General features: G+C 40.6%; 1 protein-coding gene across 3 annotated transcripts in view; it reads right to left on the bottom strand.

The window, feature by feature from the left end:
• Nucleotides 1-14,978, bottom strand: part of LOC132809026 (protein unc-13 homolog B-like) — a 577,546-nt gene that overhangs the window by 365,656 nt on the left and 196,912 nt on the right. Inside the window, exon 1 of one of the 3 annotated variants that reach the window (XM_060822523.1) lies at nucleotides 3,895-3,971. The exons of the other annotated variants lie outside the window; for them this stretch is intronic. Within the exon in view, the coding sequence (XP_060678506.1) occupies nucleotides 3,895-3,929 (35 nt within the window). The 5' untranslated portion in view covers nucleotides 3,930-3,971. Of the gene's footprint in view, nucleotides 1-3,894; nucleotides 3,972-14,978 lie in introns of those variants that run through there. 3 annotated transcript variants of the gene reach the window in all.

The following is a 14,978-nucleotide window of genomic DNA, read 5'->3' as shown; positions in this document are numbered from 1 at the left end:
CACCTGAAACACATGGACTGTGTTTATCAGGCAGTTTAAAAATCAGTTCTCAAGAAAAAGGAACGCCACTTAACAAACTGGCTATATATTTCAGCCCATTCAGGAATCAAGTTTTCTCCAAAAACAAATAGAAACCAACAGCAGCAGTAACACACTGACTGTGGCCCAGCCACCACAGAGCCAGTCTCCTAAACTGAGGAGATTCTAAATCTCCTGGTTAGATCAGTCAGTCAGGGCTTTCCTGATTGTCTCAGTTTACTTTGCACACTGACTGTGGCCCAGCCAGCATAGAGTCCGTCCCTGGAGTTAGGAGACTCTAAATCCCCTGTTCATTTTTTTTTTAATTAAACATACAGTTTACAAAACAGCTGACATTAACAGCTGTATGCAAAGCAATTTTACAAAAGGAGAGGAGCAGCAAAGCCAGACCCCAAACCGGAAGTTGTGGATGGCCTTGACACACCTTCCGGCCACCCTGAGCACAACCCGTCCACTTCCCTAGGATGACGCTGCACAGGGCAGCCCACAAGCTCTTGGATCTCAGCCTGCCCCTACGCACCTTCTAGCCCTCGGCCGCTCTGACACATCTTCCGACCACCTGTAGGGCAGCCCGTCCCAATCACCCCTTCTCGAGACGATAGCACTCACCTTCCGGCTCTCAGGGAAACCGGCATTGGAGTGGCCTACCCACATTCCAGCTTTCGGGACAGCCTACCCACCTTCAGGTTCACAGGACGGCCTACCCACCCTCTGGCTCTCGGTGCAAGCTTTTGGGGCAACCTGTGAGCCTTTCAGCTTACAATATGGCCTGCCAGACCCAGGGACACAAGACAGTGCAGGGGATAAACCCAACAAGCAATAAGACAAAGTCAACTATCAACAATCAGAGTCCCTTCTACTGCAGAGTTCATTACAATGTAGAGTGCATTCCCAAGAACAAAATCCACTCCAAACTATAGAGTTCATTGCTAAAAATAGAGTCCACAACCGAGGACAGAGTCCACTGCTGAAGGCAGCAAATGCACACCCGACAGCACACACTGATGTTCAGTCTCTGTAAGGGCCTGGCCCATCCATAGAGAACCAGGCCCACTCATAGGAACATAGTACATTGTAAAGGTGCAGTTAACGCACAGGAGTTTGGTCCCTCCCAAACTCCAGGATACAGCAAATACTCAACTCCCAGCACACAAACACAGATGATCAGTCTTCGCAGAGGCCTAGTCCTAGGACCAGCTCATCCAGAAAGTTGTATTTTCTCACAAGGGGTCAGGCCAAACACCAAAAAAACAGTGAAGACATATACAAAAAAAACAAAGAAAACTAGAGTCCAAAGGCTAAGCCCTGCCACAAAATCAATATTTACTTTGAGAAAAGGACAAAGAGAAAAGAGTAAGGAACAGGCTGTAACCAGCCAGTGAAACAACAGTTCCCTAATCAGAACAGAGTTACACCTGAAACACACTGTGTCGATCAGCAGTTTAGAAATCAGTCCTCAGTAAAAAAGGAATACCAGTTAACAAACTGGTTATATAAATCAGGTTTCCCCAGAAAAAGCAGAAACCAGCTGCAGCAGTAATACACTGACTGTGACCCAGCCAGCTCAGAGTCCTCCCCCCAAACTGAGGAGATTCTAAATCTCCTGGTTATATCAGTCAGCCTGGACTTTTCTGATTGTCCCAGTTAACAGTACACACTGACTGTGGCCCAGCCAGCATTCAGTCCCTGGAATCAGGACACTCTGAATCCCCTGTTGTGTGCGCAGGTGTGGGACACAGTGAAAGACACAAGGTGTACAAATCTTCAATTTCCACCACCAGGAAGAAAGAAAACACCCAAGTGGCCAGTGGCAAGCAGTGCCCTCCTTCGAGGGCAATACTGTGTGATCAAACAGTGAAGGGGAGGAATGGGATTAAATCAAAATAGATCCCCTGTTGATATGCCATCCAGGGCTCCTTGATTGGCCCAGCTTAACAACCTTAATCAAGGATCTCATGATAAATAAAATCCATCTGGTTCCAATCACTACAATTTGCTATTTTTCTGCCATAACAATCAGAAAAACAATTCTTTTGAATAAGCAAGTGCAGGTGGTCCTTCAGACAGCCTGCGATTTTTCCACATGGCAGAGGTTCGCTTCCAGTTCTTGTAAATGTCTTCCTTCACAGTTGTATTTTTCCGTACCCATGAGAATTATACGGTTCGATATTCTGGAAAGCTTGTGCTCTGTTCACAGATATGTCCTTAATGAAAACACCGGTAAGGCTGCATTTCTGTGGACGTAAAAACCTGTGTCCAGAATAACTTGTGTTGAAAGATGTTTTGTCATAAGGTGCTTGATCCAACAATGAGAGATTGGAGGGAATATCAACTTTGACCTGTCAGAAGCAGAGGGGATATTACTTCACAGGAAAACCAGAAATTGGAGTTTACCTACATGCTGTGGTGTTTTAATCCCACTGTATGCACATGCCACCATGAGTGACATGTTCACCACTCAGAAGTTAAGTCTAATTCATGGATTTGTCTGGACAGGGAACTCTGGGGAAGAGAACGCGGGGCCAAGTTTTCCATGGAGGGCAGCCAGAGATGGGAGGTTCAAAAAGATCAATTTTCAGGGAATTGTTACGAACCAGACCAAACCCCCTTCACATATGTTGAGAAGATAGCCTAAACTCTAATTTTTAACTTTACCATATGTCAGAAGAATTAGTATAAATTTAAATCTATTGGTAAATAGATGAGTAAATAGCAGCTGTTCCAATATAGTGACATCCATTAAACACATCCATGGCAAAGGCAAATTCAGTAACTTAGGTTGTCTCATATATGATGTTTCTCTTGTCCAGAAGAAATAAGCACCAAGATAAAACTGTGATAGATAGGGAATAGCAGCTTTCACAACCAACTTCAAAATATTATCAACTGCTGAAAGCTAGACAAAAATGCTAGTTCTGTGAGAGCCTGACTCCACCTGTTCATGCTGCTTCTATTGTTCCAACTTTATAAAATAACCCCCAAGGGCTCACAATCTGTTTACTTTTTGGCTTGGAAGAGAGTTTGGCTCCTATGGCTCACAACCTCGCTTCAGGAAAAAAAAGGATAAAATACACATTCTTAAAACCATACTATCGTCACACTGTTTATAAAATAATCTACACATCTATTCTCCGAAACAGAGTGCATAACCTCACACTTGACCACACTGTGTCCGATCTGACATATCTTTACCCATTCTTTAAGCATGTCCAAAACCTCCTACAGACTTTCCACTTCCTTAACCCTGCCCGTCCCTCCACCTTTGTGTGTTATTGGCAAAATTAGGAACAAGACCCTCTATTTCTTCCTCGAAATTGTCAGCATCTGTCATCAGGTTCACAATCTCACTGTCCAATTACAGAGTACAGAGCAACCTCGATTATCCGAATGAATAGAGCAGAGAGTATTTTTGTTCAGATAATTGAATGTTCTGATAACACAGTTTACCCAAGCATCTAGACCTTGAGATCTTGTTCAGATAATCCGAAATTCTCATAATTTGTGTTTGGATAACCGAGGTCGCATTGTATATAGATTTCCACTTTCCTCAACCATATATCCATAGCTAGTCCGCAGATACAGACACTTTGTGCCAGTCCTCCACCATTAAGTCTTTTTTGGCCAGTCCTGTTCCTATTTTCATTAAACTGTCATGCCTGTCTTTTTCTCATCTTGAAAATTTCCCTTGCTCATATTGTTGTGAACAGTACCAACCTCGGGCTTCATTCTTTAATCTGATCCAATACACTGTGGTTGACTCATTCTTCACCTCCTGCAACACTACCACCTCCTCTACCAATGTCAGCAGCTGCAGTTGCTATTTGAAGTCATATTTTCTTCTTCATTCAGTCATACCTTCTGTTCATTTCAACAACTCTGTCATCACTCATGAATGATCATCAAGCTGTGTTCCACTTGCATCCATGGTTACTTATTTCAACGGGCTTTTTTTTTATCAATGCATGAGTTTCCCACCATTATCTCATTTTCAATTGCCTTGATATCAGAATTGTTCACCTCAAGTTGCCAGTGATGGTTTTCTGAAGGGCATAACACACCGTATAGAGTTCAAATGTCCTACAATAAAAGAATCAGACTTTTAGAAAACTAGATTATTTGATACCAAAAAGAAACATTACAGCAAAGTTGAGGAAAAGAGATTTGGAAATAGGGGGAAAGTACACTGGGAAAGAGCAAAAGACAGACATGCATTTATTTAACACCTTTTACAATTATAGGACAAAGTGCCTTACAACTGATTAAGGATATCTATTGTTGTAATCTAAGAAATACAGCAGCTAAATTGTGCAAAGCAAGCTCCACTGTTATGGACCAGGCCAAACCACCAGAAAGCCTGCGAAGGAGATAGCCGAGACCCTAACTACTACTTTTTAAGACAAGTACCAGGCGTTGCATTGCAGATGTAATTCAATTGATCAATCTATCAGACTTGAAGCAAAATACACTTTATTCATGAACTATGGTTAAAATACAGACAAAATGAAAACAAAAGAATTGGCTTAACTATAAATCTAATGAAACGTGTAACAAAATAATGAACCACTTAGTAACTGATCCAAAATTGCAACATCGCATAAGCGCAGCCTTGGCAAAGGCCAAGTCAGTGAAATAGATTGGTTCACATGCAATTCTAGCAGCAGGAAGAGAACCCCAACTTTAAGCTGTAACAGGGAGGTACAACTGTAATGTCAACATCCAGCTTCAAGATCCCAGCAATCCTGGTTTTGTGGGAGGTTGATCCCACCCATTCAGGCTGTTTCTATTCCAACTTGAACAAAAACCCCAAGGCATCATAAGCTGTTTACTTTATGAGCAGACCATTGGCTACCTCTGTCTCAACCTCTCTTCATAAAAAAATGCCTGGACAAAATCTTAAAGTCATAGTATCATCACACCATGACCAGATGATTGTTCTTGCAATGGTGAATAGAGGATGAAAATATTGGAAAGGACAGCATGGTTAACTCCTCTGGGCCCTTTAAGATAATACAACGAGATATTTTAGATATATCTCAGAGAACTAACAGGGTTTTCGTTCAATTTCTCACACAAACATGTTGCCATTGGCAGTGTAGCTTGCACTTAGTACTGCACAGGTGTGTTAGCATTGACTTTTGTATATGCTCAATTGAGTAGGCCTATGACATTCTGAGACAGAGGGAAAAGAACAATCAACGAAGCCGTGACTTCTGACAAAATGATTTGGATAAGTGCAGAGTGGTAAATATGAAGACAAGATCGCATGAAATTTCAGGCAGGGATGAGAAAGGAGAGGGAATAAACAGGAGTAAAAATAATTCTAGGTGAGTTGAACAAAACATGGACAGAGTTTAAAGCTCAGTAAAGGACAGCAGGGCCGGCATTAAGCAAGAGGGTATCAGGCAGATAGGAAGGATGTACAGGAAGTAATAATACAGAAAGTAATCCTGTAAATGGAGTGGTTAGGTGATTGCGAATAAGTCCAATTAGCAGCAACATACATTACTCGGAAAGAATTTAGTCAAATTCCCTTTATCTTATTATTTGCTATTCCAAATATAGTCAAAATAATTGCTCTGAAACAGGACTAAAGCTTTACCAATTTGTTCTGCCAACCTCAGAGAGGAAAATAAAGTAAAAGGTTAAGCATAAAGGCCTCAAAGAGGTAATGAGCACATACAGAGCAAAGATCTAAAAAAAACCATCACAAGCATAGTGATGCTGAAACAGTTTCTGCAATTTATTATACACAGTGCCAAACTATTGATTGTAATTATTTTCTACTATTTGAAAAATAACTACCCAGTTCTTCCCAAGTTCCTTTCTTGTCTATTACAAGTCAAAGGGAGGCATTGGCCTCGTGGTAAAGACCAGTAATTCAGTAGCCCAGATGAATGCACTGAGAACATGGATTTGAAACCACCGAGGCAGATGGTGCTACCCAAAACATGCATTTCAGAATTAGTCATGTCCATAGCCAACTGTTCTAGTACAGAACATATGGCAAAAAAAGCAGAAGTAGGCCCCTTGGGTCTGTTCTTCTATTCAATAAGATTGTGGCTGATGTGATAATACTTCACTCCACTTCCTGCCTTTGCTTCATATCCCTCAATTCCCTACTGATTAAAAACCTAACTAAGCTTTGAATATTTTTTCTCAATCCAGCTTTGACAGCTAATTCACTACCCACAGAGAAGAAATTCCTCATCTAAGTCTTAAACAGACAACCCCTTACACTGAGAGAATGCCCTTTAGGCCTAGATTCTCCCACGTGGGGAAATAACCTTTCAGTATCTACTCTGTCAAGACCTCTGAGAATATTACATGCTTTAGTGAGATCTCCTCTAATTCCTGTAACTTCCAGTGAGTACAAGCCCAACCTACTCAATATCCCTCACAAGAAACTCTCTCTCTAACCAGGATCGACCTTGATTAGAAGGCCTTCAGACCAACAAATCCACACTGACCCTCCGAAGAGTAACCCACCCAGACCTATTTCTCTCTGACGAATGCACCTAACACTATGGGCAATTTAGTATGGTCAATCCACCTAACCTGCACATCTTTAGACTGTGGGAGGAAACTGGAGCACCCAGAGGAAACCCACACAGACACAGGGAGAATGTTCAAACTCCACACAGACAGTCACCCGAGGCTGGAATCGAACCTGGGTCCATGACGTTGTGAGGCAGCAGTGCTAACCACTGAGTCACCATGCTGACCTCATGAACCTGCTCTGAACAGCCTCCAATGCCAGTATATCTTTCGATAGATAGTGGAAATAAAACAATTCACAGTATTCAAACTGTAGTCTGACTAATGCTTTGCATGACACAAATAGAGTGTACTGGAAAAACACAGGTCTGGCAGCATCTGTAGAGAGAAAACACAGTTAATGTTCTGAGAACATCAGAACTGCTCTTATGAAGGGTCACTGAACACAAACATTAGGTCTCTTTTCTTTCTATAGATGCAGCCAGACCAGCCGTGTTACTCCAGCACTCTCTGCTTTTGCTTCAGGTTTCCATTATCCACAGTTTTTTGTGTTTATTTTGTGCCATGTATAGTTTTTGAAAAATTTACAAACTTTTATACACTCTACCCTTTGAAATAAAAGTTAATATGCCATTAAGTTTCACTACCATCTACTAAATGTGGATTTTCTTTTTGTAATAGAAATGCAAAGGGTTCCAAGTCCTCTGTGCTGCAGTTTCCTACAGTTTTTATACATTTAAACAATATTCAGTTCCTCTATTCTTCCTGCGAAAATGCACAATCTCACATTTTTTCACATTATATTCTACCTGCAAAGTTTTTTCTCTCCATTCACTTGACCAGTCACCTTCAACTGTTTATATTCCTCTAAACTAATCATGTGTTCCTCATCACTGGTCTTGCCACCTATTTTTTATGTTATCAACAAACCTGGCGTTAGTATATTCACATACCTCATCTAATTAATATTAGTTAATATATATTATAATTAATTGAAGCCCCAGGACTGATCCATGAGGCACTCACCTAGAACAGGTTGCCATGATGAAAACACCATTTTATTTCTGCTTTCTTTTAGTTAGCAAATCCTCTATCCATACTAATATATTACATCCAACAGCATAAACTCATCTTATTAAGTAGATTGATGGGAGGTACCTTCTGGTAAACCAAGTATATACATCGACTGATTCCCCTTTATTTTTCCTGCTGATTATTTCCTCAAAACATTCAATAAATTTATCAAGCATAACTTTGCCTTCATGATGCCATGCTGTCTCTGGTTGATTATATCATGTATTTCTGAATGTACTAATCTACATGCTCAATAATAGACTTGAATATTTCCCATGACAGATGTTAAGCTAACTGGCTGTTGGCAGTTACCTGTGTTTCTGTCTCCTTCCTTTATAAAGATACAAAGTCCTCAGGTTACAAATGGTTTCCATTCTTGACTAAGTCAATTCACACAAGTTGGAACACAACACAGTACAGTATAAAATATCCATTTGTAAATACACACAAACATGCACATGCCAGATCCTTAAAATTAATGGTGAAACAGAATCTCATTTGTAACTACAAGTATTCTTAAGTTGGACACTCATAAGTCACGGACCACCTGTAGGGATATTATACTGGCAATTTTCTAAAATCTGAGACTTTTCCAGAATCAAAATATTCATGAAAAATTACTACCAATGCATCCACGATCTCTGTAGCTACTCTCCTGAGTATTATAAGATGCAACCAATAAAATCTAGGGAACTTATCAGCCATTAGACCATATGTCTCCCTCATGCATTTTCTTCGGTGATCTTTGCTTTATTTATTTCCTCCTTCTTTGAAGTCTTTGAGTATTTAGTATTTTTAGAACGCTTTTAGTCTTCTTTACCATAAAGACTAATGCAAAGTATTTAATTCATCTCCTGCACCATATCAATAATTTGGCTAAAACAGCAGAGGGTGGGAATTCTGTGGCACCACCTGTCTCTCCAAACGATAGCCTTAACCAACAAGACCAACACTGTATAAAATGATTAAAAGTAAAAGGCTAACTGCGAATGTCACAAAAATTAAATACTATTCTATAATTCTAGCAACTTGATTTTTATAGAGTTGAAAATCACTCAACACCAGGTTATAGTCCAACATGTGTATTTGGAAGCATTAGCTTTCAAGTGCTGCTTCTTCATCAGATAGTTGTGAAGCAGGACCATAAGACACAGAATTTATAGCCAAAGATTACAGTGATACAATGATACATTGAACAAACCTGGATAGTTAAGTCTTTCATCTCTTCAAATGGGTTTGCTGGTTTAGGTTATTTAATATATAAATCCAGAATTTCTTTTAAGTCACATTCTCAAGATAACTTAAAGGTTTTATAACAAAAGGTGACATCTCAAGTCAGGCAATGCCTTAAAGGTGTGAGGTTAGAGTCTGTCTGTATTCAAACTTGAGTCAGACTGGTCCTATTTCAAAAGTGGAATTTACAAAATATGACATGGATTGACTGTCTGCATTGACTGCTTGCAGGTTCTACATTTTTTGAGCAAAACAGAATTTATTCACAAGTATTATTCTGTAAATACAAATTTACCTCATAGACTTATATGTGCGTGCGTGTGCAGGGGAGAGAGAGAGACAGACAGACAGAGTGTGCATGTGAGCGTGAGTGCATGTGATAGAGTGTGTGCTTGTGCGTGTGCAAGCTTGGTAAAAAATGTGAGAGAGAGCATGGTGGGATATAAGCCTGTGAGAGGATCGTGCATGGGTCTGAGTGTGGGGTATGAGAATGGGGGTGTGTGTGTGAGAGTGGGGAGTGTGTGTGAGAGTGAGAGTGAGTACAGTGGGGTCACCTCTAGTGTGACCCAAGGTCTCGTTGAGGCCATCCCCATGGGTACCGAACTTGGCTTTCAGCCTCTCCTTGGGCACTTTTCACTGCTGCCTGTCCCAATGTTCGCACTGGAGGATGGTCACTCGAAGGTCCGAAGCCGAATGTCCCGGACCGCCCAAGTGTTCCCCAACTGGGGAGGGAACACTCCTGTCTGGAGATTGTTGTGTGGTGTTCATTCATCCGTTGTCATAGCGTTCGCTCAGTCTCGCCAATGTACCATGCCTCAGGGCAACCTCGCCTGCAGCATATGAAATAGACCACATTGGCTGAGTCATATGAGTACCTGCCATGCACATGGTGGGTGGGGTCACCACATGTAATGGTGATATCTGTGTCAACACTCTGATATGTCCTGCAGCAGCTGCCATGACAGGGTTGTACGGTGTTGTTGTCTGAAGGCTGGGCAGTTTGCTGCGAACAATAATCTGTTTAAAGTTTGGTGGATGTTAAAAGGCAAGAATTGGAGGCTTAGGGAAGGTTTTGGCTAGGTGCTCACCCTCATCGATAACGTGTTGCAAGCTGCAAAGAACATGGCATAGTTTTTCGGCTCGCGGGAAGTAGTGGACAACCAAGGGTACCTTATCAGTTGCAGCTCATGTCTGTTTCCTGAGGGGGTAGTTACAGTTGCTCACTGTTTTTATAGTTATTCTTTTTTTCTTCTTACTAACATGCAAGCATCTGTAACAAAGATCCTATTATTGCAATTGTTCCAATGGAAATTTGTCTAATGAAGAAACAGACATTCCACAAAGAGGTAATAATCAAGATCAGTATGACCAAAGTAAAAATAATGTTTTTTTTTTAATTCTCATAAATCAAATGATCTCTGTTCAATCTGCTGTGATGGGTCAACTAGGATACCTACAAATCTAATGGACCATCTCAGAACAGTGAAACAAAGTCTAAATGCTGCAGAAGCTGAAAGACACAAATAAATCATAAAATGCTGGAAACACAGATCAAGTCAGATGTGAGTTAGAATTTCAGGTTGTTAACTAACCATCAGAACAGAGGAAACACAGAAACTAACAGATTCTAACATGTGAAGAGTTGAGGGTGGTTACAGCATTAACAGGGGCACATGTGAGGGAAGCATTTGAATTTAAATTCCAACATGTCCAGAAGATAGTCCAGATTGATTGTCAAGTGGACTTTGATTGGTAGAGGCATCACCACAGAGAGTTTAACACTGATGTAGATTGGCAATTAATTTTTAAAGGAAAAAGTGAGGACTGCAGGTGGAGATCAGAGCTGAAAATGTGTTGCTGGAAAAGCGCAGCAGGTCAGGCAGCATCCAAGGAGCAGAAGAATCAATGTTTCGGGCATGAGCCCTTCTTCAGGAATGAATTAATTTTTAAACCAAGTACATTGGTTGGTCAAGGTAATCGGAGGTAAATTGGACACATTTTACAACCAGAAGTGATCACGAAGGCTTTCCATGAAATCCAAGTTAAGGTATCTCAAAGGTAAGATATTTCAAGACAGGAATAACAGGAATGGTGTTCACCATGAACAAGATGCTGCCGTCAAACCAAAATGACGTTCTGCATATGAGTAACATGGTATACTAATTTCAGTGCCACTGTGATTCCAGGCAACTGGACCATCTCAAAGACAGGCAAATCGTACCAATCAGCACATTCTTTTAACTGCTCTCAAGGAATCTACTGATCAACAAAACCAGCCGGCACCTGCAAAGCTCCCACTTAGTGCCTGATGTTAGCTATAGTTCTGTAATTAAGACAGACTTTGCAGTACAATTGTGGAAGCTGTTTTGCCATAATGAGGCATTTAGTCATAGATTCATATAGATGTACAGCATGGAAACAGACCCTCCAGTCCAATCTGTCCATGCCCACAAGATATCCCAACCCAATCTAGTCCCACCTGCCAGCACCCAATCCATATCCCTCCAAATCTTTCCTATTCATATACCCATACAAATGCCTCTTAAATGTTGCAATTGTACCAGCCTCCACATTTCCTCTGGCAGCTCATTCCATACACGTACCACCCTCTGCGTGAAAAAGTTGCCCCTTAGGTTTCTTTTATATCTTTCCCCTCTCACCCTAGACCTATGCCCTCTATTTCTGGACTCCCTCACCCCAGGGTAAAAAATGAGGTCTGCAGATGCTGGAGATCACAGCAGAAAATGTGTTGCTGGTCAAAGCACAGCAGGCCAGGCAGCATCTCAGGGATAGGGAATTTGACGTTTCGAGCATGAGCCCTTCATCAGGAAACATCAGTTTCCTGATGAAGGGCTCATGCTTGAAACGTCGAATTCCCTATCCCTGAGATGCTGCCTGGCCTGCTGTGCTTTGACCAGCAACACATTTTCAGCTCCCTCACCCCAGGAAAAAGGCTTTGTCTATTTATCCCATACATGCCCTTCATGATTTTGTAAACCTCTATAAGGTCACCCCTCAGCCTCCGTTGCTCTAGGGAAAATAGCCCCAGACTGCTCAGCCTCTCCCTATAGCTCTAATCCTCCAACCCTGGCAACATCCTTGTAAATCTTTTCTGAACCCTTTCAAGTTTCACAACATCTTTCCAATAGGAAGGAGACCAGAAATGCACGCAATATTCCAAGAGGGTCTAGACCTATATATATATAGACCCTATATACCAGCCACTGCAGCGGACAGCAACTGACAACCGGAAGCGGCAGATTCAAACCAGTATAAATGCTGGAGGAATCAGCACAGAAGTGCTTCACAGGAGGCTCCCAAGCACTGAAGATGTCACCTAGAAAGGGGATGAAGCGTTTGCAACAAAAACTCCCAGCTCGGCGAACAAAACCACAACAACGAGCACCCGAACTACAAATCTTCTCACAAACTTTGATAATCCTGAATGTGAGGCCAATAGGTAGACAACTAATTTAGGAACGTCAGTCAAGCTTGGTGTATGGAGATAGGCCACACATTAACCATGATCTTAGTGACTGGTGGAATAGGCATGAGGGGCCTATTCCTGTTCCTATTCTTCTACGTTCATAGTGTGGCACAGTTGTGTATACCTGAAGCTACATGTCAATTTACACAGGGCCCTGCTCCTTCTTCAAGCTAACACCGCTACTAATCAAGGCGACCTTTCAGTATTCTCCTCACCTCCACTACAAATGTTGGTTTTCCTCTTGATGACATATGTGGATCCTTGCAGCAATACTCAAATGCAATTGGTCCTCTGCTTGATGCAAAGTTGGCAATACTGTATTTAACAAAAATAATGAAACTATATTTTTAAAAATGGTAAATCACTTTTGAAACCACAGGCAGTACAGTGATTAGCACTGCTGCTTCAACACCAGGGATCAGGATTCAATTCCAGCTTTAGGTGACTGTCCGTTTAGAGTTTGCATATTCTCCTTAAGTCTGCATTTTTCTGCCACGTGCCCCAGTTTCTTCCCACAATCCAAACTTGTACAGGTTTGGTGGGCTAGCTATGGTAAATATGGGGTTACAGGGATAGGGTAGGGGACTGGGTCTGGGTGGGATCTCAGAGTCTGTGCTGACTCGATAGGCCAAATGGCCTCTTTCTATAGTGTAGGGATTCTATAATTCTGAACAATGACATTTATCAGAGACTATCTATTCTTTCTTTTTGGTAAAATTAACATTAAGTGAATAGACCATAAGTTACAGGATCAGAATTAGGCCATTCAGCCTATTGCATCTTCTCTCCAATTAAATCATTCTCAACCCCATTCTCTTCCTACCAGAAACTTTGATCCCCTTACTTATCACCAAACTACCTATCTCTCTCAAATATATTCAATGACTTGTCCTTCACAGCCTTCTGCTATAACGAGTACCATAGATTCACCCAACCCCTGGCTGAAGAAATTATTTCTCACCTAAAGGGCCATCCCTTTACTCTGAAGTGTGTCCTATAGTCCTAGACACTCCTACTAGTGGAAACAGCTTCCCCACATCCACGCTATCCAAGTCTCTCAGTAATCTAGCCACCTTCCACAATTCTACCAATTTATACTTTTCAGAGGGCATTTTTTCATGTAGACTCAGAGAGGTTCAAGTGTGCAGCAAAATGATACATATTTATTTTGGGTTTCATCTCTATCCCATTCAAAATTTCCTTTATTTTGAAAAATAATAAACTATCAACGTGTTCTATTAAATAGAGAATATAACTGGCAATCACAAAGTAAAAAAAGCAAGTTTGTAGTACAAGATGTCATCAATTATGCATCATGGAGAAACAGAAGTGAGATGAAAATAATTTCAAACACCGTACAATAGATTGTCCAGTACATGCTTATCAATAAGTACAAGTGATAAGAAAAGTAAAAATGTCCTGCTGTGTCTTGGGTAAGCGCAATTTCAGCACATTGTCCAGATCACTACTACAGGTCATTAAGGGCAGTTTGAAAGTAATGAACATAGTTTTAAAAACTTCCATTTTTAAAATTTCAGGCACACTCATTAAAATAATAAAATTCTATAACAATAAAGCCTTGAAAATTGAAAATATTTTAAAAATTTCATTGACAGACTCATTTAATTCTCTTCTCCTGCTTCCATAAGCATAAACCTGTAATCTAACATAACTCAGAGTTCAAAACTGACTGAACCGACTTCTATCATATTTGTTGTCTGGCGGATATTGGATAACCAGCTGGTTTTTGTTGTAGATGCCTGGTCAAAGCCAGTTTGCCACTTGACAACTAGTTAAGATAAATTATGGTTCATCGGTATCATTTACATATTGCACAGTGGCATAAATTGCTATCTGTTACTATTTTCCCTTTTTAAAAGTGTGGCAAAATGCCAAGATTCTGAAAAAGCACATCAACTTTCTCTGTTGCACTCAACAAAATTTTATTTTAAATTAATTTTTTCAATCAAAGAGATATGCATGCATTCTTAGACAGTGCTATGTCAGTTTTGAATGTTGACAGCAAATCAGAGGAAAGCACTTTCAGTCCCAGAATAGCACAGAAGAAACTATACAAGGAATAAAACATATGGCACATTGAACTTGCTTTGCCATTCAACAGGAGCATGGCTACATATCTATAAAAATTCCACAATCTCACCCCTTCTTAGTATCTCAAATGCCCAGATTTCAGTAGAATATACTCATTAACAGACAGTCTTCAGACCATCCTGGTTACAGAATTCCAAAGATTCAGAAATGAGAATAAATAAATTGTTAATGTTATTTTTAAATATCAACCTGTTATTCAGTGATTTTGACTTCTAATTCTATGTCAATCAGGAGAAACAACCTGTCAGTATTAATAAGTGCAACCTATAATATTACTCGAGGGTTTAATGAAATCACTTTTCATGCTTCTGGAGTCCTACAAATAAAGGCCCAATCTACTCAATCTCTCCTCAAAGGAAATTCTCTCATCCCAGGAATTGATTGGGGTCATATCTGGCATATAGTAAGATAATTGTAGTTATAGAAGGTCAATCATCTTAACCCACTGAGATATTGATATTATTGTTGATCAAACGGCTCAATTGTCACTTTTTCAATATGGAATGTCTGTTTCTTCAATAGCCTAATTTCTGCCTCT

The sequence above is a fragment of the Hemiscyllium ocellatum genome, chromosome 1 (genome assembly GCF_020745735.1).
Source record: "Hemiscyllium ocellatum isolate sHemOce1 chromosome 1, sHemOce1.pat.X.cur, whole genome shotgun sequence".
NCBI classification, from domain to species: Eukaryota; Metazoa; Chordata; class Chondrichthyes; order Orectolobiformes; family Hemiscylliidae; genus Hemiscyllium; species Hemiscyllium ocellatum.
The sequence above is the reverse complement of the archived record's forward strand: the minus strand, read 5'-3'. Positions and strand labels throughout refer to the sequence as shown.